Source organism: Scyliorhinus canicula, chromosome 4 (assembly GCF_902713615.1).
Source record: "Scyliorhinus canicula chromosome 4, sScyCan1.1, whole genome shotgun sequence".
In the NCBI taxonomy this organism is placed as follows: domain Eukaryota; kingdom Metazoa; phylum Chordata; class Chondrichthyes; order Carcharhiniformes; family Scyliorhinidae; genus Scyliorhinus; species Scyliorhinus canicula.
The window spans coordinates 208521464-208546832 of record NC_052149.1 but is presented as its reverse complement, the minus strand read 5'-3'; the positions used below and the strand labels follow the sequence as shown (position 1 = coordinate 208546832).

The following is a 25369-nucleotide window of genomic DNA, read 5'->3' as shown; positions in this document are numbered from 1 at the left end:
GTTTCCTCCGGGTGCTCCGGTTTCCTCCCACAGTCCAAAGATGTGCGGGTTAGGTGGATTGGCCATGCTAAATTGCCCGTAGTGTAAGGTTAATGGGGGGGATTGTTGGGTTACGGGTATTCGGGTTACGTGGGTTTAAGTAGGGTGATCATTGCTCGGCACAACATCGAGGGCCGAAGGGCCTGTTCTGTGCTGTACTGTTCTATGTTCTATGTTCTATGGGGCGCAACTTAATGCCCTCTCCTGAGGCACATTTGGGCCGCAGTGATATTTAATTGGGCTAGAAGACATCGGATGCAGATCCCACCGCCTTCCTGCCTCTGCCACCGTCAAGTCTGGGGTAGAAAGATCTGTGGACGTCCTTCTCAACCCAATGCAAGTCCTTCTCAACCCAACCCACCTGAAGAAGGAGCCGTGCTCCGAAAGCTCGTGTTTGAAACAAACCTGTTGGACTTTAACCTGGTGTTGTAAGACTTCTTACAATGCAATTGAGGCACTTAAACGGGAAATTAAAACCCACTTCAACCTGCGGCAGGCAGTTACCATGCTAGGATCCTGAACACTAAACAGTTATAGGGTTTGCTTCAGGGCTCCTGAATGGGGCGGGGGCAGAGGGTGGTTTGCAGGGGAGAGGAACTCATTTAAAGGCACTCATTCCTGATTGGAGGAGCAGCCTTGGGAAGGGAGAAGGGTTCACGGAGACCCATTCCCTGCCTCGATCTTTCTTCTGACACCCCTTCCCATGACTGTTATCTGTCCCTCACTGGCCTATGGTCCAGGTCCCCAGCTGATTATGGGTATTTGATGGGTACAACCCCCCCCCCCAAACAAAATTCTTGATCCTGTGGAAGTCCTGCTGCTAAGTCACTTAAAAACCTGATTGCCACTTAACGCTTAATGTCTCCCCCATATGACATGGTGTTGGGCTCTCCCCAGCTCTGCTGATGGTTGGTGAGTCTGCCATCACTTGGATTGAATTCCATTCACTGAGTAATTCACTGCAAGAAGGAAGAGAATGAAAGAAAGGCGCATCCATAGGTCACTGTTCAGCATGAACAAGCCAGCCTACATCCTTGGCTGTAAATGATGTCTATTTTTGCCAGCTAAGAAAAGCCTTTTATCAACCTGCCCAATTTCAGTATGAATCCCCATTTGGAAGAAAGTACAATAGCATGTATTAAAAATGTAAATGTTTTAATCTATTTTAGAAATCTAAGACATTTGAGTCAACATTGGATCTGAGTCTCTGGACATTTTCATAGCAATGTTCAGCAGAATACTTCAATTAAGCTTTCTGGTGTCTAAAAATATATATATTCATTATGGAGCCTTGCACTGCTTCTGTCCAGAGCCATTTCAGGGCCTGGCATAATACTGCAGCTTTACTGCCAGGATATAGTTATTTATGCACAAATGGTAAACCAGTTCAGGCAAGGAGAAGATGTGCATCGTAAAATGCTAATATTAAAAGTTGGTAGCCGAGTTGCACTGTTAGTTTCACAAAAATAGCATTCTGCATCTATCTGCCTCCTCATTTAAATACATTGAATGGTGTGAAGTTGCTGTATTTGTGCAGCAGATGTGGACCAAACTCACCAATGAAAGTTAAGCCTTCACATTTCAATTTAATTACACCTTTTAATAATGCGATTACTGCCACTCAACCTCTCTGGCACTGAAAATGTACTGTTAAAACAGTGGATTCTCATTCCCTTGGATATTGTAATCAGAAATTATTAAATGTTACTTTTCATCTTTTTTGATTCATTTACTTTTCCTTTCTCTTTTAAAAAGAAATATATTTAAATTTCTAAAGCACTTTTCACCATCACTGAACATCCCAAGGCACTTTACTTCCAATGAAATACTCATCAAATACACTGTGGTTAGCACTGCTGCCTCACAGCACCAGGGACCCGGGTTCAATTCCGGCCTTGGGTGACCGTCTGTGTGAAGTTTACATTTTCTCCCCTTGTCTGCGTGGGTTTCCTCCAGGTGCTCCGGTTTCCTCTCACATTCCAAAGATGTGCAGGTTAGGTGGATTGTCTATGCTAAAATTGCCGCTTAGTGTCCAAAAGATTAGGTAGCGTTACTTGATTATGGGGATCGGGGGGGGGGGGGGGGGGGGGGGGGGGGGGTGGTGTTGGCCCAGATGGAGTGCTCTTTCCAAGGGTCGGTGCAGTCTCGATGGGCCGAACAGCCTCCTTCTGCACTGTAGGGATTCAGTGATTCTAAGTGTAGTCACGGTTGTAATCTAGAAGGCACAGAGATTAATTTGGGTGCAGCGTCTCCTACAGATGCCAATGTGATAATGATCAGATCTATTTCTGTAATGTTGATTGAAGAACAAATATTGCCCTGGACAGCAGGGAAAATGTGCCCCAATATTCTTCTGAATAATACCATTGGATCTTTTCTGTCAACATGAAGGGGGCAGATGGGTTTTTAGTTCGATGTCTCATCTAAAGGACAGCAGTGTCGCATTCCCTCAACACTGTTCTGGGGCTTTAGCCTAGATTATTGTGCCCAAGTCCTGAACTAGAACATGAACCCCCCCCCCCCCCCAATCATCTGACTCGGGCAAGAGTGCCACCAGCTGAGCCATGTCTGACGATTTTCTGTCTCTCAGTCCAATCTTTCTTTCCCTCTCTATATTTCCCTTTCTATACCTGATTTTACATTTATTTACCCCCTTTAATTTACACATCCATCTCAATCCTTGCGCTGCTTATTTCACAATCCATTAACCTGATTGGTTGAGGAAATTTACACTTGGTTGCCCTGTTCTCTCAGGTATTGGTTCCCCTGCTTCCCAAGCGGAATTATTATCAACTCGCACATTCAGGAAATTGTCACTCAAAAAATGCAAGAAGCACAATGTGCAAGGGCAAGTCTAACTAATGACACACCATTAGATGTCCTGCTGGAGCAAAATCTGGGTCAATCGTGCTGGTGGATTCCCTTGGAAGCTTTTGGTATTGGCTTTCTTGGAGTTTTAAATTCGAGCTGTCCATGGTCAAATATTTTTATATTGACAGATTTACAAACCAAATCCACGTGGTACTGTACTCGCTTATTTATCTGTAAAATGCACTCCAAAAATCTTTTTCTTTTAAGTTTAACAATCTGAAAACCAGTCCTACAATTGGAAATATCACCGGCTCTGCATTAAAAAAAAATTTTGAATCAAGATTTGGGTCTGTCTCTGACATCTAGCTCTCAGCAACCACTAGCATTGCTATATGGTGACTGTTATGCTGGGAAATTGTGGGGAAAGAATTAAATATGACGCGAGAGTTGGCTGGGGAACGTTGATCAGCCTGAGAATTACAGTAAAGATAGCAAGCCTAATTGGAAAGGCAGTCATCCTAAGGAAAGTTTCTATTTATATCTTTGTGAGACATGCACTGGGGCTTATTTTACAGATAGTGCTTGAGGAAAAGTTTTTCTTTTATCTCACCTCCGGGCCTTTTTTGTAAAGCTTCACTTATCCATTAATCCTTAAGCTGCTGCATATTTTTAAAGGCAGCTAATAGGAACGAAGCATGTCAAGTGGAATAATGAAATTAGCCACAACCTTTAAATTTACATAATTAATATGTTTAAAGCTTAGTGCCAAATCAAAAGATGGAAAATGACAATGTAAAATGTAGAGATTGTCTTTCGTTCTCTTTTGGTGGTCAGAGCATTCTCTCAATATCCTCAATTATTTAGCTGTGCCTCCTTTCCCGCAGAAAGAGGGTTTATTTTTCAGATCCTCCCATCCATCACTTACGGTAAACACCGTTGAAGTTCCCATTACTGAAATCATTTTTTATATTCTACTTATAGATGTGCATATCAGATTAGAAAAGTGGACAGAATATGTCGTTCAGATGAAACTTTCCATGTTCAGAAAGAGTTAACTAACATGGGCCAACTTCTCTTCTTACTTTACCTGGAAGTAGTAGGAGCGAATGACTTTCTCCCCGTGTCTGCATGGGTTTCACCCCCACAACCCAAATATGTGCAGGGTAGGTGGATTGGCCACACTAAATTGCCCCTTAATTGGAAAAAATGAATTGGGTACTCTAATTTTATTAAACAAAAAGTAATGAAAATCAACTTAGTTTTCACATTTCACATTTTCCTTTATCTTCTCCATCCAATTCTGCAATTGGAACAAAACTTTTTAAAGATATTTTACATTTTTTCCTTTCCTTGGGAGTTTGTATACTATAGTATGGTGAACAGTTGACCCATTTCAAATTGCCTTTCAGTGCCATTGCTGAGATTGCTTCCCAAAAATGTTTAAGGTTATTGAGAATACAGGTGATAGCTTTCTGATTTGGGAATGATTCTGATGCCATTGATGGGGACACATGTGGATTACATTGGTTAACTCCTTTAGGATTAATAGCCTGACAGATGATTTAGAAAGTAAATGTGTCAGTTGGATTATCATAACATCATTTAAACATAGATTGATGTAGCACCCAAGGGGAACTAGCATTTTGGTAGTTATTCAGTTAATTCTACTTGCCTGCTCTTTCCCTAGAGCCCTGTAGTTTTTTTTCTTGACCTGTATTTTATTTTGAATTTTGCTGGCAAATTTGCTTCCATTGCTCTTTCAGGCAGATCATTGGAACTATCGGGAGGAGAAAGAAGGATTTAAGAGACTTTTTACCAACAGCAATTGGCAATTTATTCCATGTGTTATGATCCCAGGAGAGATCAATAACCTTTAATACAATAACCCCAGTGACCAACACAAAGAATCGCACAACTAGATTTTGTGTTTTGAGAATTTTTACTGTAACTAACAAACTAAAATTAACATGGACTAAACATGAGTGTACTCATTGTCGAAGTACACTGCAGAAAGGTTATTCCCTCTTAACTTCTTAATAAGTCCAAAATCTCACTGCCACATTTATACTTTACACCACACTCTCAGTAGAAATATCTTGTGTTTGAAGTCCCGAATCTGTAAGAGGAATTCTATCCTTTGCTCCACCACACAGTATTTTCCAAAATCCTCTTAAACGTAATCTTCTGAGCATGAATTAATGGACTTTCAGTAGCAAAGCAACTCCTTGGTCCTTTACTCCCAACAATCTTCATTGTTTCACACAGAGGAACCATCCACAACAACATAGTTATTAACACAAAAATGGTTATTTTGCGATGCTTGGCATAGTAGCACCTATACTGGATCATCTTTCTCAAATTTCTCTGGAGGATTCTTTTTTTAATAAATTGAGAGTATCCAATTTTTTTTCCAAATAAGGGACAATTTAGCGTGGCCAATCCACCTAACCTGCACAGCTTTGGGTTGCGGGGATGTAGCCCATGCAGACGCGGGGAGAATGTGTAAACTCCACACGGACAGTGACCCAGGACCAGGATTCGAACCTGGGTCCTCAGCGCCGCAGTCCCAGTGCTAACCACTGTGCCTCATACCGCCCCTTTCTCTCGATGATTCTGAGAATCTGTATGCAACAAAAACTTCCTCTTCTATGCCTCCTCTTCTATGTCTGGGTGTTAAAACTTACTTTTGATTCATTTTGTCCTGAGCCCCTGCTTCCATGGCAACCAGGTCCCATCTCTCTGTGTCAATTTAGCTGGGGGTCACATCTCTCCAAACGATTTCATTTTACCTTGACTTAAAAGGGAGCAGTTTATGCAGATCACTGATCATAACATCTCATTGGTGTGTAATGACTTCAAACTGAAAATTCAGTGATTATAATGCAATTCCTGAAACAATGTTGATTGGTGCTCAGCAGATGAAAACCAACAAATTGTACAATCGGTATATACTGCGCTGCCAAACCACACTTGTGGTCTGTGATAAAAATTCATGTCTTTTTGATACAAAATGCTCGAGGCAATTAATTATTTCTGATGTATATGTTCAATAACCCAGCTCATTGTATGCCAGTTAACCTAATAGCCCACTAATCTATAGCATTAATTTGATGGATAGTCTGCTGTTGATAACTGATCTTACATGTTTCTAATATGCCCATTCTAAATATTTGACATTGTGCCTAAGGCAGTAAGGATGAGATTCCATAAAGAATTGAAGCACGGCCATTTACATAGGATTCTTGTATTTCCTAATTGAGGAAATTGATTGAATCTGCTTTCTCTTTCACATTATTTTGCTCTCCCTCCGCTGCATATTTGGTGCAAGAAAACGAGAGTCAAACTTTCACAGTGATACAAAAAATTGTTTTGTCATAATTTTTTAATGAAAACATATAATTCAGATCACGTACCAATAGATTTCAATTACAGTGAAGGGTAAAATCAATTTACAGTTCTAAATACTTCTGGCTGAAACTGCCTGATAAATCCACCCACTGTGTTTCAAATCCCTGGGTTGCAATGACTACTGAGGGTGCAGCAGCAGGTTTCTCTAATTAATATAATTATCTTGGCAGCGGCTAGGAGAATTGTTATTCCAGTGCCATCTACTATTCTCCAAGAGCAAAATGCAATGTTTTGGCAATCAAATTGTTGAGCCTTAGTGACAGCTTTCTGAGTTGATATTTGGCTATCCCAGGAGAATTGATTCCCACTCAATTGCACATCTCCATTAATTCTGAAGAACCACTAGGCCAATTCCTCTCTCTTTTCATGTATTAGGCCCGAGGAGGGGATTGGTGACTATGGACGTGGACTATCTTCGCAGGTCATCCAGTTTGTGAGGCTCTTTACAAAGATTGTCCTTTTTCTACCTACCTATACCCCTCATAATTTTATACATTCCCCTCAGTCTTCTCATCTTCAAGGAAAACAATGCCAGTCTATCCAATCTCTCTTCATAACTAAAACTGTCCAGCCCAGGAAACATCCTTGTAAATCTCTTTTGCACTCGTTCCAGTGCTGTCACATCCCTCCAGTAATGTGGACTCCAGAACTGCACACACCACTCCAGCTGTGGCCGAATCAAATTTTTAAACAATTTTTAAACAATTCCAGCATAACCTCACTGCTCCACTTCACAATTCCCGCTCCACTTGACCAGGGGTCACAACACTCTGCCAATAAGTAACCAACAATTCAAAGAAAGATACCCAAAGACTTTGGTCCTTGGTTGCCCAACAATTGCAGTCACCAGGTTTGTAAATGTAAACACAATTACTGTTTATTTATAACAAGAACTCTGATGAAATATGCAGCAAATACAACTGGCTAACTTTTACCTGATTCCTAATTCCCCATTTTAACTCCCCCCCCCCCCCCCCCCCACCCTCTATATATACACACACATAACAGACAAACACAGAGGGGAAGAAAGGGGTAAAGAAAATAAGTAAAAGTGCTTTAATGCGTACATAGCTGCTGTTGCTGTGACAATGGGATAGATCCTGAGATTTGGGAGAATCGTTTTACAGAGCACAATTATTGAATTTAATACTGCAGTCCTTGTGGGATTGAGGAAGATAACTGCAATTCCTGGATTTCCTGAAAGCTTACCCAAAATATAAAGTGGAAACTGGAACCAAGAATTATCTAAATGCTTGCCCCAGACCTTGGCTGTGTGGTTGCAGCTTAGGTTGGAGTTTCCAAACATCAATCAATTATTGGCTTTGTTTTGTTCTTCATCCCCCTGGAGAATTGATTTCAAAAATCTCATCTACAATTTCAAATTCCCTCATGGACATTGCCACCAACAGCAAAGGTAAGTGACTGGTACTGCCAACACTTTCCAGTTCCACCACATTGGGTTTGACCTCTGAGCCCACCTATATAGGCTAATCCATGGTGATTAAGAATTAAGAGTGGGAGTAGTCCATTTGGCCTGACAAGTCTGCTTTCCCATTCAGTCAGATCAAATGTGAGCTCCATCTTCCTGTACTATCTCCATAATGGCTGACCCCTTACTCCAGTACTGTGACCCCTATTTCTAAACTGTCAAGGGGAACACCGTTATCAAGACCCTTAATTTTATATGTTGCACTGACACCACCTTCCATTATTCTGAACTCTAGGGAACATAGGCCTAGTCCACACAATTGCTGCTTATAGTACAATTCCTTTATTCCAGTGATCAGCATTTCCAAGCATTGTACTTTACAAAGACATCTCATGAACATTGCTGAAATAAATGGATACCACAAAATGATTTTAAATTATAATATGTTGCATTGTGTAATCTAATTGAGTGGTTCAAGTGGTTTATCGCACAAGGGGAATTCTCTGATAATGGTCCCCCGCCCGTGGGAAAACTGGCGGGAATCACTCTGGGCTTTCCTGGGGCTTGCAGAGCCACAGAGTGCACCTCGCAGCTCCAGCTGCCGATAAGGAGCCCTGCACTTCCAGCTGTGGGCCCGCACAACATGGCGGACCCACGCAGCAGGCCAGCCCCGCCAACATAGGCATCCCTCAGATCACGTGCACCCGCCGTTCGGTGGCCCCCGATCACGAGCCTGGCTGTCCTGGAGGCCCCCCCAGTGACGGATCCACCCGCTCCCCCACCAGGGCAGTCGCGTTCTGAGTCAGCAGCCACCACGCCGAGTGCCCGCCGGATGGAACCATGAATGAACCATGCCAGCGGGAACTCGGCCAGTTGTTGGATGAGAATCGCCGTGGAGGCCTCTTTCAATGGCCCCCGACCGGTGCCGCGTCAACTGCGTCCGCGTGATTGGCAGCAATTCTCCGGTCCCCGGACAATCGCGGGAAGTCGTCGGACACGATCGTGGGTCTAACGCCCCATTCTTCACACCCGCGCTGAGCGCAATTGCAGCACGCAGGCTCGGAGAACCCCCCCCCCCAAGGTGTCTGCTTCTGAAAGTTAAGTAAAACAATTGCATGTAAATCCATGACAAAATGTAGCCTGATATATTACTAAATACTACTTAACTGCTTTAAAACAGATGGGTGTAACTGGAGGCATAATGAAACAACTAATGCATTTAAGGTACTTGCACCTGACAGGTTAATGGAATGAAAAATAATAACATGCCCTGTGGTGGAATGATGTTCATCTGTGCCAGAAAAGAAAGCGGCTGTTTGATGTTTCTAAGATGATGAGAACCATTTCTTATTCACAAGGGTGAACGAGACACTGGGGTGGCATTCTCTGCCTATGGACGGTGGAATCGCGAGGCACAATCGGGCGGAGAATCACAAGTCAGCTGAAAATCGACGCCCGCCAGGTGCCTGACGGAATGCCGTGCTCCGATCCCTCACCAGTGGCATGAATGCATTTTATGGCTCTTGTACAGTAAACATCATTGGAATGTCATTCTATCCGGGTATTCTCCGGGGCTCCCGCAATGCTCCGCCTCCACCAAGAGGAATTATCGACGGAGAGGTTTACTTGTGGTTTTAAAAATCAGGAAACTGGCGCAGTGACCACTTGAGGATGAGAGAGGAGGTAGGTCATGTTCCCAGAGGCGTGACTGTGGGCTGTCAGTCCTGCTGCTGTCATGGCTGGCTGGCGGGGGGGGGGGGGGGGGGGGGGGGGGGGGGGGGGGGGGCATCTGCCAGGGCCGGGGGGAATTGCAGGGGGTAAACTGCAGGATTATGGACCAGGGTTGGGGTATCCCACCGGGACTAGCGTGTCCAGGTACGGACCGCCATTGCCAACTCCTGAAAGACAGCCATCCTAATGTGCACCCCACCATGGCCCGTAGTTGCGTAGAGCGACATCGGCCATATAGGTACGGTGCGGAAGGCAGAATGCCAGGGGGAAATGCCGGGGTAAGTGTGGGGATGCGGGAGGAAGGAGGTGTGTGAGCTGGAAGAACATAAGGGGGCAGGAGCTGCAGTGCAGGCCGGGGCCACCATCCAGCCCAGTGGACCTGGTTGGGCATGGGGGTATGCACCATACTAACATGTCTGTCATTCGCCCCCTGCAGACAATGGATTTCGGAATCCAACAAGGACTGTTGCCATCTGCCTGACTGCCGCAGCACTGGGCGATACACTGAGGCTGTATGAGCAGGAGCTGTTTGGGGAGGACCCTGCAGCAGCGGAGCTTACCCCAGAGGAACAGTTGCCAGTGGTGAGGATGGAGAGCCAGCGGCCCAACAGGCCAAGGAGGAGATGGGAAGGAGGCGCTGCATTAGGCCTCGTGTGTATCAGCAGCGCCTATCATTCGAGGCCTGCTGGGTATGCCGTCAAAGACTCCGGCTGAGCAGGGGAGCCGTATGCAATATCCGCCTGATCATGGCGCACCTGGAAGCGCGGGAGTTTGGGGGAGGACACCCGCTTCTGGTGACCACCAAGGGCACGGTCGCCCTGTACCTTTCAGCCATGGAATTCTTCCAGGCGCCGGGTGGGAACCTGTCGGGGATATCGCAGACCTCGGTGCACAGGTGTATCCGCGCTATCACTGAGGCTCCATTTGCCCATCAGCACAATTTATCAGCTTCAATGTGGACCGGGCCCACCAGAATGCCCGGGCAGTGGGGTTCGCCACCATCGCCGGGTTGCTCCAGATGCAGGGGGTGATCAAGAAGACGCATGTCCCCTAAGGGCACCGGCACATGAGGGGTCGGCATTCAGAAATCAAAAGGGGTACCGCTCCATAACTCCATCAACGTGCAGCTGGTGTGTGACCACAAGATGCACGTCTGCATCTGATACCGAGGCAGTGTGCACGACTTCATCCTGCCACACTACACGGTTCCTGACACCTTCAGGTGCAGCCCCGGATGAGGGGCTGGTTCTTGGGAGACAGGGGTTATCTGCTGCGGTCATGGCTGATGATGTCTATCTGGAGGCCACAGACCAACAAGAAGAAATGCTACAATGACACCCATACAGCGACCAGGGCTGTGATAGAGTGGTGCATCGCCATCACGAAGATGCGGTTCAGGTGCGTGCACCACTCTGGAGGGGCGCTCCAGTCCAGAGCTAGGAGGGCCTCCCACATTGTGGTGGCCTGCTGCATCCTCCACAAATTGTACATCAGAGGGGCGATGTGCTGGAGGACGGGACTGAACGCCAGGCCTCGTACATCAAGGAGGATGCGAGGGACGGCCAGGATGGGCAGGGCATAGGGCCTGGACAGACACAGAAGGCCGTGCAACCAATATACTTCAGCCAACATGCAGGAGACGCTCTAATTGCCTCCAGGTTCTCTGACTAGGGGGCCTGGTCGATGGCGTCACGAACATTGTGTCCCACCCCCACCACGCCCCCACACCCCCAGCTGACCACCCCCTCCCTGCACCTACAACCCCCTCCATGATTCCTACCTGCCTCATTAGGGGGTGCGGGCCCTGGCTTGGGATTAACAGCAGACTGGATCCATGGGATGGAGAATTATGAGGACCCGCTCTGCGATGAATTCTGGTGCTTTGCATCTTTTGATAACGTCTTACTTCTGCCCATGGTGGCACTTTCCACTGTTCACCTGGGTCATCCCTGCATGCTAGCTAGCTATTCCAGTACACGGCCCCAATGAACCCTCGGCAGAGGTGAGGATGGGGTGCGGGGAGGGGGGAGGCGGTGTGGGATGAGGGTGGGGCAGTACATCGGGGCAGTGAACAATGGCTGACCTGGGGGCTCTGGCCCCTGCCCACCTCCAACGGCTGCCTATCACCCCGCCCACCATCCGAAGATCCGGTGGCCCCCTCCAGTTTTCTCTTTCTCCCTGTGGTTGTGCGTTGCCTTCTCGGGGAGGAGGGGAGACAGAAAATGCGCAGTATTAGGCAGTCGGACACAGGCAGCACAGGATGGGCAGCTGGTGGCCTTTGTGACTAGGGCACCCGGCCATGGTGTGTGGTATGGGTGCTGGCATTAGGTGCAAGGTGGGGTGCGGGCAGACTGCCAGCGTGCGGGGTTCGGTCGCTCTCCATGTTTGGGAGGGGTTTATGGGTGTGTGGAACGGGGGTCAGTGTAAAGGGCATGGTTTTGGCTACTCATCCTGGCTGCCTTGAGGTAGTGCAGCTTTTCCCGGCACCACAGGTCGGGTCCACCCCTGTGGTGAGGCCCACAGCTTCAGCCACCTGTTGTGTTATACTGCTTCGGATAACACAGGCTGCTACTTGATGCAGTCTTAACTAAAGGATACTCCAGACTCTGAAATGAGTTCAACGTGTTTATTGAACTACTAACACAGTTTTGAAATGAGTTTGACTCTCTGCTAATCTAATTGTAGTAACTCAGTCTAACTGTACCAGCTTTCTCTAAGCCACGTGCTGGGGTGTGATCCTGCTGATCAACCCTGTCTAACTCTCTACATATCTGTCTGTGGAAAGAGGCAGGGTGTGAGTGCCTCATCCCTTTTGTAGTGTTTATGTCATGCCCCATTGTGGTGAAGCCACCTCTGAGTGTTCTGACTGCCCATTGGTTGTGTCCTATTCTGAATGTTCATTGGTTGCATGTTTGCTTATCATGACAGCAGCTGCGCCCAGGCCAGGTGTACGGCAGCCACCTTCCCACCCTTGGGAACATGGTGTCACGCCTCTCTTCCACAACGTCCAGCAGTGTCTTGAGATCGACATCTGCAAAGCGGGCTGTCGCTGTTTGGTTGCCATCTTGTTGGCTGAGTGCGTGTGGGCAATGGAGTGTGGATATGCCAGCTGCAGCTTGTCAGCCTCTCGGGTGCCAATCCCAACACCGGTGAATCGTGCACCGTTTATCATTGGAATTGCTCTAGTTCCACGTGGTGCCAATGCTAGCCCATTAACAGATCCTGAATGGCTCCGGGACCAGCGCCATTTCTGTGGTCATCGAATATCACTGATTCAGTCACGGCATCAGCACTTAGCTCCTGAAACAGAGACTCCTCCCATGATGTTTGAATTACTGCCCTCCCTAAACACCATTTACAATATACCCTTTGAAAAGGTGCTTGTCATTTGTTCTTTGTTTTATACTATCATGGAATCTTTTAGGAGCAGGAAAAGACCAGTCCAAGAAGCCAGATCTTTTTTGATCTCACATATCCACCTGCTTAGCATTGTCTTGGATGCTTTATTTCAAACTACACATCTCATTACTTTTTAAACCTTTTAATACTGCCTGCCTGAATGACTTTCTTCGGTAATGTCCTTGTCACGTATAAAGCCATCTCAGTGAAAAGGATTTGAATTCATTTCTAGTTTTTACATATAGCTAATTCTTCATGTTTAACAATTGTAGCCTTTTAAAGCGACACGTGGCCGGGACTCTCTGTTCCTGGCCGCTGAGATTGGAAATCAGATCGAGCAGAGAATCCCGCGCCAGGTCAAATACGGGATTGGTGCTGGGCCGCAGACCTGTCCCCAGACCTGTCTCCAGTCTTCAGTCCTGCCCTGCTGGCCATAACGGGCTTCCCGCCTCATACTATTGGGGACATGCAAATATCTGATTTGCATCCATTTTAATGCATTTAATGGCTAGAAGCCCAAATCACTCTTCTCCGCCCCCCCCCCCCCCCCCACCCCAATTATTCTCTGGAACCCACAGCGGGAACTCCACTGGGTGGGCTTTGGTGTAAGTAATGCCGAGCGCAGTGTTAGCACCATGGTGCAGAGGGAGGGTCCCCTAAGGATCCTGGGGTTTGCTGGACTTGGGCTGTGGGTAAGGAGATGACCCCATGACTGTCACCCAGGATGGCGGCCCTGTGTCTGGACTGCCCCTTCCAGACCTCGGAAACCTGAAGATCACTCTTAGCATTGTTTTCTCAGGCAGCCCTCTGTTCAAGATCTTTATCCTACTTCAAAGCATTTGAGCGGTTTTACTTCCTCTTTTCAAACTGCAGAAAGCACATTGCATTGTCAAAGAAGTCAGCAGCTGTCAATCATAACAGGAATGTTCACAAACATTGTTATTAGGATCAGTGGAGGGTACTTCACATGCATTCAAGCATGAAGGGAAAGATAAATAAACAAACCTCCTGGCAGCTGTATTTAAACCATTAAGCTGCCTATCAAAGGCAAGTTAAAGTTACTGCACTGTGAATGCTTAACAGTTCAAAGGATCTCAGGGGATTGCAAGCCTTTTCAAGTATTGAGAGCTTTCTAGGAAGGCTCTGACGCTTCAAAAAGCAGCAGTTTCAAAAGCATAGCACTGAGGGAGCAGATTTGAGGAAAGGAAAAGTGTTTCTGGCTTAATTCTTCACTGAACTGTCTGATCTGCTCAACAGCAGAGCAGTTCAGAGTGAGAAGGCCATTTCAGAGTTTAAATAGGTCCGGCCAGGATAAAGATCTTGAACAGAGAGCTGCCTGAGATGTGGGGAGGAGGTCTGTCCCTGGACACGAGGATCAGGTTGCCCATTCAAAATGGTGGCCCGACCCCAGATCTGTAGGGAACCCGGCAAGTTGAGCACTATGTATATTTCGCACAGTCAAGCCATGAGAATCCAACCCCGGCGACTCTCTTAGCCACCAGCAGAACGCAGTCCTGATTCTCCACTGGTGGGAGGAATTAGAATCTGGAACAGAGTATCCCAGCCAATGACTTCTTACTGAATTCTCAAGTGTGTCTCCCCATGACAAAGGATCATCGTGATGGAATTTTGTGATCGCTTCAAAAAAATTGTTTTTGTTTAGATTGAAGATGGTTTGATTAATGTTACCAGCTGTGATATCTCTTGAATAACTTGATGCATTATTGGGCATACTATGTGGATAATAATGGTGCTGCTCACTCCCACTTGTAGGATTTTTAGAAATTCATTCTTGACAAGAGAGCATGGCCAGCATTTATTCCCATCCCTAATTGCTCTTGAGCAGGTGGTAGAGAGTTGACCGCAGTTTTTAGAGGCCAGTTAATTGTCTCTCACATAGGTCTATGTCTGAGGTCACATGTAGATTGAGTCAGACTGGCATCTTTGCTTCAATGAAAGGGATCCAGACAGCAATCCGATAGTTTTATTGTTAATGAGACGAGGGTTACTATCCAGAGTTTTAAAATTATTTTAAGATTCCTTCATCCGCCTTGGTAGGATTTGAACTCATTTCCCACAAGTATTAGTCCAGGTCTCTGGATGACAAGTCCAGCAACATTACCACTTTGCAACTGCCAGCTCCTGTGCTGATTTAGGACAGGCGTACTAAGTGACGCAGCTAAAGAATAGCTGCTTGTGTATCCCTTGTAGGCCACAAGATTCAACTGTTGTGCCTTGCTTAGGTTAATTAGAGGCCAATTGGTATTGGCAGATGCTCAGGTCAATTAACGGTTAGACTTGCCCATTTTTGAAATTCAGAAGACAATGAGTTTTGTTTTTCTTCAATCAAAAGGAGAATTGTATGAGAAATGTACCAGTTTTGGAGAAGTGGACAATCTATACGTGGGCATGGGATTTAGGAGCTTACGGAAGCAGAGCTAGATGTGGCCATGCAAGAATTGAAATGAATAACGGAAGAGGAAATGGGAAATGTGCCTTATTGTAGGTGAAAATGCAAGTTGAATGCGTTGCAGTTTAAGAATGGCGGAAGTATCGGAAGGAATGCAAGGACGGCTTTGGAGATGTACTGCCCTTAAGATGGTGGAACTGCAGGGTAGGATTTCAGCGATGGGCAATATCAACAAGGTAAAAGAAAGAAAACTTGGGAATGTATTGGATATACAGGAGGAATTTGAACTTAGATGAAACAGCGCACCAAATCTTTGCATCTTACCCTGAGATGGCAGCTGGGAAGCAAATGGTGATTGGGATTGGAGGTATGGATCTTTATGAGAACCTAAAATGGATGACTTTGTTTTTAAGGTTGGGGAAAATCTGACTTATTCAAGCCTTACTGTTGAATAGGCTGTGGCAATTGTGGAGCTAATGCAGGAGACAGTGGCACCATAGGGCTGAGCGTTTTCACCGGACTGATAAAAGTAGGCCCCATGCTTCCTGATAACTTCCTTAATGAGGATCATATAAAAGTTGCAAAGGTGGAAACCTGGGGCTGGATTTAATTGATGCAAAAGCGATCTCACTGGCTGGCTGGAGATTCAGTTAGAGCCCTGTGTCGCTTCTTTTAAGGAAGGCCTACAGAATGCAGTGCCACTCAGGCACTTGACAGGCTGGCAGCAGGTCTTCCCCGGATCAAAAACCCAAGGGCAGAGTTCCCTCCTCCCATTTGGTAATAATCCACTTTCAGACACTTTTGAACAAAATAGGATTTATTTAGTGATCTTCATGAAAAATATGTTTGCAGCAAATGTCTCTGGCCAGGAGATTCTCCATTTTGGGTCCTGATTGATCGCCCAGGATAGGGAATCCTTACTCTGCTGTGTTGTCCTGATAACCACACACAGCCTGTTTGAGCTGTCGATAAAGCAATGTTTTACCTTCTGTGTAATTGTTTCATCAAAGTACTGGAGGTCTGAGCTCTTAGCCAATCATGCAAAATGAAGCTTGGTTTAGAGCCCAGCTATCCATTACTTTGATGAAAAAGATATGCAGAAAGGAAAACGTTACTCGATTGGTAGACTTACAAACATTTGTTCTTAGATCTATATTGTCAACGGCTTAGTATCTAATTACACAAGATAAAGAGATATAAAATGCTTATAGTTCCAGTTATTGATCTTTTAACGTTCTGTTTTATTGATATTTATATCGGGTTCTTACAGAAGCTTTTTTTAAAGAAAGTTATGAATGACATTTTTTGTAAGCATTTTCACACATCATTGTTACCATGGGCTCATTTTTCTGTACTAAGTGTATACTTGGTGAATGTGCAGCAAAATGCTATGCGTTGGCATGAAGGGAGGAGTCATTAGGAGTGGGTAGTGGGCATGGGTTGGCATGAGTTGGCTTGGTTGGGGCATAGGGAATGGGTGGAGAGTGAGGAGGAATTGAGAACTCGAGGACCTAAAAATAACTGGGATGAAGTCCCAGGTGGGCAAGGTGGGCCTTTCCTCCCTGCCATTTTTTGGGTCCCTGTGACCGCTTCCATCTGTGTCTGGCTCTATTCCATACCACTTCCTCACCAGAAAGAAAATCATATCGTTTGAGACTGCTTTTTTCGAGGTGGGCACCCCAAGATCGGAAATTTCCCAACTGGAGCTATCTGACTCTATGGTGAAAACCTGGCCCGTTGTGAACAGAGATACTGACCCTGAGCTATTCTAAGAGGGCATAGCGAGCTTCCCTCATGAGTGTTTCTCCTATGTATTGAAAAGCAGCGTGTAAAGCAAATATTCTTGTATGATTCCTTTGCTGACTGGGAATAGCTCTGTCTTGTCTCCAAAGACATGCGCTACACCTTTTGCCTGTTCGTAAATTCTCTGAATGAGCCAGATTAAGTGGTGCAATACTCTAAATGCATTAGGGCCTTTCTGTAGCTCTGCATGGTAGATTGAGTCAAAACTATGAGAAAAAAAACATTGGCCAGATGTGGGGACGTGGAATTTGATGAGATGGTTGGCTAGTTTCAAAGCTGGTGAAGTTGCCAAAATTCATGGTACCCAAGAGTGCTCACAGCATAGAACAAATATCATGTTATACATGCCCCAAGGTGCTCCAAGAAATTATTACACAAAGGCTCTCATAATTTATCACAGCAGAAATATGTGAGTAACATTCTGGTTTTAATGGGGCAAAGGGATACAAGAGACCTTTAAACTGCAACATAAAATAAGTTTAATTTGACTTACGTTTTCTCCCCTCCAATAAAGCAAGGCTATGGACCAAATGCTGAAAAATGAGATAAGAATAGATTGGTGCTTAATGGCCAGAGCAGATAAGATGAGCTGATGTGTTTCTTTTCTATGCTGTAAAATTCTATCCTCCTGTAATTATATATACATATTTACATACAGTATGGAGCAGGTGTTTCCTAACTCATTTATAATTTTGAGGAGGTAACAAGGAAAGTGGATATAGGGTATCCCATAGATGTGCTATACTTAGATTTCCAGAAGGTATACATAATAAGATTACATGGTAAAGGGAGCAGTATATTAGCATATATATAGGATTGGTTAGCTAAGAGGAGGCACAGAGTAGGGGTAAGTGGATCTTTTCAGATTGGCATGCTGTAACAAGTACAGTGCCTCAGGAATCAGTGCTGGTACTTCAAATATTTAGAATCTATGTCAATGATTTGGATGAAGGGACCAAATCTACGGTAGCGAAATTTGAAGATTACGCCAAAATAACTAGGAAAGTAAAGTATCAAGAGGAGGTAAAGAGCATGCAAAGGGAAAAAGATGGGTTAAGTGAGTGGGCAATATTTTCCAGATGGAGTATAATGTGGTAAAATATGAACTTGTCTGCTTTGGCAAGAAGATTAGAAAAGCAGCCTATGATTTAAATGGGGAGAGATTGCAGAACTTGGTGCTACAGAGAAAGCTGGGCATGCTGGTACATGAATCACAAGGGGTGAAACTTTCTCTAAAAATGCCAAGGCATCGGGTTCTGACTGAAAACCGACATGTTTTCAGGTTTTTTTCCAAATCTTCTGGCACTTTGGGGCATTATTTTTGTTTAAATTTAGAGTACCCAATTCATTTTTTCCAATTCGGGAGCAACTTAGCGTGGCCAATCCACATACCCTGCACATCTTTGGGTTGTGGGGGCGAAACCCACGGAAACACGGGGAGAATGTGCAAACTCCTCATGGACAGTGACCCAGAGCCAGGATCAAACCTGGGACCTCAGCACCGTGAGACAGCAGTGCTAACCACTGTGCCACCGTGCTGTCCCAGGGCATTGTTTTTAAAGGGCACTCCATTCTCAATGTGGCAGTAAAGGGCCCCTACCCATCACCACCATTATTATCGTGGGCATCAGGACTTCAGTGCCCAACTCTTATCCCCCCCCCCCCCTACTTCCCCCACAACAATGCCAGTATTGGGCATAGTAGGAACCCTTCACTCCAATGGGGTTCCCTGGACGCCACACTCCATGCCCCCACCCCTGGTACCCTGGCAATGCCAACCCGCCCTATCCCCGTAACCCCACCTAACCCGCACATCTTTGGGCACTGAGGAGCAATTTAGCATGGCCAATCCACCTAACCCGCACATCTTTGGGCACTGAGGAGCAATTTAGCATGGCCAATCCACCTAACCTGCACATCTTTGATTTGTGGGAGGAAACCGGAGCACACGGAGGAAAACCACGCAGACACACAGAGAATGTACAAATTGCTTACGGTCACCAGCCGGAATCGAACCCAAGTCCCTCACGCTGTGAGACAGCAGTGCTAACCACTGGGCCACTGGGCCACCAGGCCACCATTTGTATTCAAATGAATGGTAATCAGCTTCACTGCCTTGCAGGGCACGAACCTAATTATGTTGCTGGTGGCGGGGGTTAGAAATGATCTTATTTTGAGATCCCCATATCACAATTCCCACTATGACCTTCTCGTGAAATTTGGTGGCCACAACGGGATTTCAGCCCGAAGTGAAAGGGCCTGGAAAATCCCTCTCCAAAATGTTAGTATTCAGGTACAGCAAGTGAGGAAGGTAAATGAAATGTTGGCACTTATTACAAAGGGGATGGAATATAAAAGTAGGGAAATTTTACTGCAGCTGCACAGAGCGCTGGTGGGATGACGGCCGGAATGCTCAGCCCGTTGGGATTCTTTGTTCCCGCCAGCAGCAAACCCCTGCCCGCGGGTTTCCCGGTGGTGTGGGTCAACGGGAAATCCCATTGACGTGCGGCGGGAGTAGAGAATCCCACCACCAGTGTACAGCGCTGAGAAACACGCGGCTGGGCGACCAGAGAATCCAGCCCCACATCTGGGATACACTGTATGTTTTTGTCTCCTTTTCTGAAAATGCGTGAGTCACAGTTTGGTTTCCTGCAATGTGAAGGGCTTATCTTCTGAATAATGGTTGAACAAGTTGGACCTACACCCATTGTAGGAGTTTGGGAGTCTGAGTGAACATATGGAAACATATAAGATGGCAAAGTGGAAATGAGTCCACAACCAGATCAGCCATGGTCTTATTGAATATTGCTGCAGGCTCGAAGGGCTGGGTGTCTGACTCCTGCTCCTAAATCCAAAATCTTTTGTTCTTTTAAAGCAAAAATGTGTGTGCGTGTATTGGAGGGGTGTGGGGGAGGGGTGGGGTGGCTGCGGCCTGGGAGGGCAGCACTTGATATCCTCAGATGGATTTCCCTTCCAACACTCGATTGCCCAAATCTTGCAATTTTCCCCCCATAGCTACTGAATGGAGCAGGGCCCTGACCAGCCTCAGTCATGCACCGTGGCCCCGGTGGCATTGCCGAGCTGCAGAGCTTGTGACCAAAATGGCATCTGCCACAAAATCACACAATTGTTATGATGCAGGAGGGGACCATTCAGCCCATCGTTTCTACACTGGCCGGGGTGGGGGGGTGGCGGTGGAAGAGTCCGCTGAATGCTCATAAGTACTGAAGACATACGTTTCCTGCCAATGTTGCACTGGCTACCCAATCAGCAACGGTCTGCCCAATGAGCACATGCGTGCTTGTTTTATATTATATATTTCATCCAGCATTGAATTGCTGCAAAAAAAAGTGTGAAGATATGTGAGCATTTATTTTTTTAAACTAATTCTGAACTATGAAAAATGGGAACTGGATGGTTGAAACTGGGATTTCAAGCAGTGAAATAAGACCATAAAATATGGGAGCAGAATTAGGCCATTTGGCCCATTGAGTCTGCTCCGCCATTCAATCATGACTGATATGTTTTCACCCCCATTCTCCTGCCTGCTCCCCATAACTCCCATCCCCTTATTAATCAAGAACCTATCTATCACTTGTCTTAAAGGGGCATCCACAGCCTTTTGCGGCAAAGAGTTCCACAGATTCACCACCCTCTGGCTGAAGAAATTCCTCCTCATCTCTGATTTAAAGGATCATCCCTTCAGTCTGAGGCTGTGTCCTTGGGTTCTAGTTTTTCCTACGAGTATAAACATCCTCTCCACATCTACTCTATCTAGGCCTCTCAATATCCTGAAAGTTTCAATAAGATCCCTCCCCTCCCCCCCCCCCCCCCCCCCCCCCCCCCCGCCCCATCCTTCTAAAATCCAATGTGGACAGACCCAGAGTCCTCAACCGCTCCTCGTATGACGAGCTCTTCATTCCAGGGACCATTCTTGTGAACCTCCTCTGGACCATTTCCAAGGTCAGCGCATCCTTCCTTAGATATGGGCCCAAAGCTGCTCACAATACTCCAAATTGAATCTGACCAGACCCTTATACAGCCTCAGAAGTACACCCCTGCTCTTGTATTCTAGCCCTCTGGACATGAATGCTAACATTGTATGTGCCTTTCTAACTGCCGACTGAACCTCAACGTTAACCTTAAGAGAATCTTGAACTCGAACTCTAAGTCCCTTGGTTCTTCTGATTTCCTAAACCTTTTCCTATTTAGAAAATAGTCGATGCCTCCATTCTTCCGACCAAAATGGACAACCTCACACTTTTCCACATTGAAAATAAATCTCAAATGGGGTGGAGCAGAATCAAATATAACAGTTGGTAACAATGAAACGTATTCTTCTGCTCCTCAGTCTCTGCTATAATGAAGTGACAATCTTCATTAAATCACAAGCAAAAATGCCTATTCCACCTCCTCTCTGGTAAACTCTTTCCTAGCCTGAAGACAAACTTCATAACAGAGCGGTGGAATTTTAAAATAGTTTTATATAACACGGAACACGGTGCCATGGCATAAGTGGAGGCAGCAGCAGTTGCTGATAATGTGCATGCCACAATGATCGCAATGATTGTTAGATGTTCAGCTTGTCAGCACCTGCTGGGGTAATGGAACTATGCCAAGATAACAGTGTCACATGTAAGAAAGCATGAGTATGACACTGCAGTAGAATAAAATTGCGAGGGAAGTGAGCAATGTCTCTCTCTCTGTGAGTTTCAGAGAAACAACCTTCACTTTGAATAAAAGTCACTTATTTATTTTCAATGATCAAGCTATTGCAAATGCGACTGATGAGAAGTTTGCAAAATTGCAATTATATTAGAATTAAACCGAATAGCAGAATGAAATTAAGTGATGAAGTTTTACTCAGCAAATGAATGCAGGATCTAGTCTCGTGTACCAACGATCTAATTCATAATCAAAAGAAAATCCTGTTTATGTTTGTTTTATTTTGTGTCTATGCCTTAGGAGAAAGATATCATTCCCGATGAAGTTTTGTTGAACAGAATTCAAGATGCTGTTGTGCATATGGACTCACTGACTCGACTAAAAGCTGGCATTGGATTGGAAAGAGCATGCATCATAGATTTCTTTCTGGCTTTGACATTGTGTAACACAGTTATGGTTTCCACAGCAACGCAACCAAGGCAAAGAGTAAGTCGATGCTATTTTGGTTAAATTGTTAAAATTTATTCTATGGATGCCGGAAGAAAAAGATGAGAGGGTCACTAATTTCTGTGAGCAGTCTTGCGAAATAAGCTGAATAATCTGTTTTAAAATTGCAAATTAGATCAATTTTGATGGTTCCTTTCCCAGAATAACATGTTCTGAATACATTGTACTTCTGGAATGGGCAATATAATAAAACCAAATGGTATTGCAGTGCAAAGCATGTGGTAAAATAATACTTCATTTTCAGCCACTTTATTGTTGTGGGGCCCTGCACTTTTAAAACCTACTGCTTGCAAATAAAAAAAGAGCACTATTTTTCAATCTTAAGTTTATTTAAGAAGATAGACTGAAGTGCATTTCAAGGACATAAAATATCTTGGTTCCGTGTGCCGCTAATTGTTCAAGTTTTCCTCTTGCAGTTTTACATCTGAATTCTCTCCATCACCAGTTTGTGATGTACACTGAATTTTGCAGTGGTTTAAAGCACTATCTAATAATTCATTCACTTGAGGAAGGAGCAGTGCTCCGAAAGCTAGTGATTCGAAACAAACCTGTTGGACTTTAATCTGTTATTGTAAAACTTCTTACTGTGCTCGTCCCAGTCCAATGCCGGCATCTTCCACATCATAAATACTTGATCATTTTGAAAGATAGGGTGAGTTTTCTGATTTGCACAAGTCAGAAACATCTGTAAGATGCTATTTCCACGCACTGGGCATGATCCGGGGGTGTGTGGGGTGGGGGGGGGGGAAACACCGGCATGGTGAGCGCTGGCCGACCTGCGATCCCTGGGCCAGGTACACCTCCAACACCTGCCCATTTCCCCCCCTCATGCCCCCTCTATGGCCAGCCCAGACTAGCCGAACCCGCACACCCTCTGACAGAGCACTGATGTAAGTTTTAACATTGCACAGGTGTTTAATGTGCACATATATACAGATTTGTGCCCCCATTGCAAAACTGTGCCATGCACCCGTGGCACTTAACTGGTGCCTATGTTTCTGGCCTTACCACCCTAACGGTATGCCTAGGTCAGTCCCCAGATAAGTTCATAAGATAGAGGAGCAGAATTAGGCCATTCGGCCCATGGAGTCTGCTCTGCCATTCTATCATGGGTGATATGTTCCTCACCTGGTACCTACAATGCTAAAGACGACGAGCTAGATTGCAAAATCACCCAGAGCATCCCATAGTCCAAAGATGTGCATTTAGGTGGATTGGCCATGCTAAATTGCCCTTTGTATCCAAAAAGGATAGGTGGAGTTACTGGGTTACGGGCATAGGTTGGAAATGTGGGCTTAAATGGGGTGCTCTTTCCAAGGACCGGTGCAAACTCGATGGGCTGAATGGCCTCCTTATGCACTGTACATTCTACGATTCTATCTCCTTCCTGGAACACATGACCTAGGAGCAGGAGTAGGCAATTTAACCTCCCAAGCCTAACACCCTCAATGTGATCATGGCTGATCCCATCCTGGCCTCAACTCCACTGTCCTGCCTGTTCTCCAGAACCCCTCAACCCATTACCAATTAAAAATCTGTCCAACTCCTCCTTAAATTTACTCACTGTCCCTGCATCCACCGCACTCAGGGATAGCGAATTCCACAGATTCACAACCCTTTGGGAGAAGTAGTTTCTCGTTAAATCTGTTTTAAATTTGCTACGTCTTATTCTAAGATTATGACCTCTTGTTTTAGAATGCCCCACAAGAGGAGGCATCTGTTACACGTCTACTTTATCCGTACCTGTTAGCATCTTGTGTACCTCGATTTGATCTCCTCTCATTCTTCTAAACTCTAGAGAGTACAGCCCTAAACGGTTCAATCCCTCCTCATATGACAAACTCCTCATCTCTGGAATCAATCGAGTGAACCTTCTCTGAACTGCCTCCAATGCCACTACATCTTTCCCCAAATAAGAGGACTAAAACTATGCACAATACATACTCCAGGTGCAGTCTTACCAATGCCTTGTGTAGTTGCAACAACACTTCCTTATCTTTATACTCAATTCCTTTTCCTATAAATGCCAACATTCCATTTGCTTTCCATATTTTCTGTGACTCATGCAGGAGGACACCCAGGTCCCTCTGCATCGGAGCACCCCGAAGTCTCTCCCCATTTCGATGATAAATTGTCTTTCCATTTTTCCATGTCTTCAAGCCAATGCAATTTCCTTTGTTTAATTCCAGAATATTAGTGTGGGACTCTGCATTCTCACCCTCAAACTGAATCCTGAATTCTACCATATTATGGTGACTACTCCCGAGTGGATCCTTAACTATGAGGCCATTAATTAATTCCTCCTCATTACAGAATACCAAATCGATAGTAGCCTCCTCCCTGGTTGGTTCCCCTACATATTGTTTCAGGAAACAATCTCTAATGCATTCAATGAACCCTGCCTCCAGCAACCCTTGTCAATTTGATTCCTGCTGTCTTTGTGCATATTAAAATCACCCTTATTATTGCCGTATCTTTCTTGCAAACCCCCAGTATTTCCTGGTTTATATGCCCCACTGTAGACTGGGCAGCATGGTAGCACAGTGGTTCGCACAGTTGCTTCACAGCTCCAGGGTCCCAGGTTCGATTCTCGGCTTGGGTCACTGCCTGTGCGGAGTCTGCACGTTCTCCCCGTGTCTGGGTGGGTTTCCTCTCGGTGCTCCGGTTTCCTCCCACAGTCTAAAGACATGGCGGTTAGGTGGATTGGTCATGATAAAATTGCCCTTAGTGTCCAAAAAATGTTGGGTGGGGTTATGGGGATAGGGTGGAGGCCTGGGCTTGAGTGGGATGCTCTTTCAAAGGGCTGGTGCAGACTCGATGGGTCAAATGGCCACCTTCTGCATTGTCAATTCTATGATACTGTTTGGGGACCCATAGATTAATCCTACCAAGGACATCTTCCCTCAATTGTTTCTTTTTTCCACCTAGATTGATTGGAGATCTCGATCTCCAGTAATTTGTCATGACAGCACTGATCCCTTTCCCCATCTGCAGGGCTGCGCCACCTCCTTTTCCTTTCACCCTATCTTTCCGAAATACTGCGTACCCTCAGAGATTCGATTCACAGCCCTGGCCTCCCTGCAACCACGTTTCAGTAATCCCCACCAAGCCATAACCTTTTGTTTCTATTTCCGCCGTTTGGTCATTAAGTTTGTTACGGATGCTTC

At 45.5% G+C, this 25369-nt stretch overlaps 1 protein-coding gene across 3 annotated transcripts in view; it reads left to right on the top strand.

The window, feature by feature from the left end:
* Positions 1 to 25369, top strand: part of atp10b (ATPase phospholipid transporting 10B) — a 428434-nt gene that overhangs the window by 318282 nt on the left and 84783 nt on the right. For all 3 annotated transcript variants that reach the window (XM_038795980.1, XM_038795982.1, XM_038795981.1), the window contains one exon: positions 21996 to 22181. In XM_038795980.1, the coding sequence (XP_038651908.1) occupies positions 21996 to 22181 (186 nt within the window). The remainder of the gene's footprint in view (positions 1 to 21995; positions 22182 to 25369) is intronic.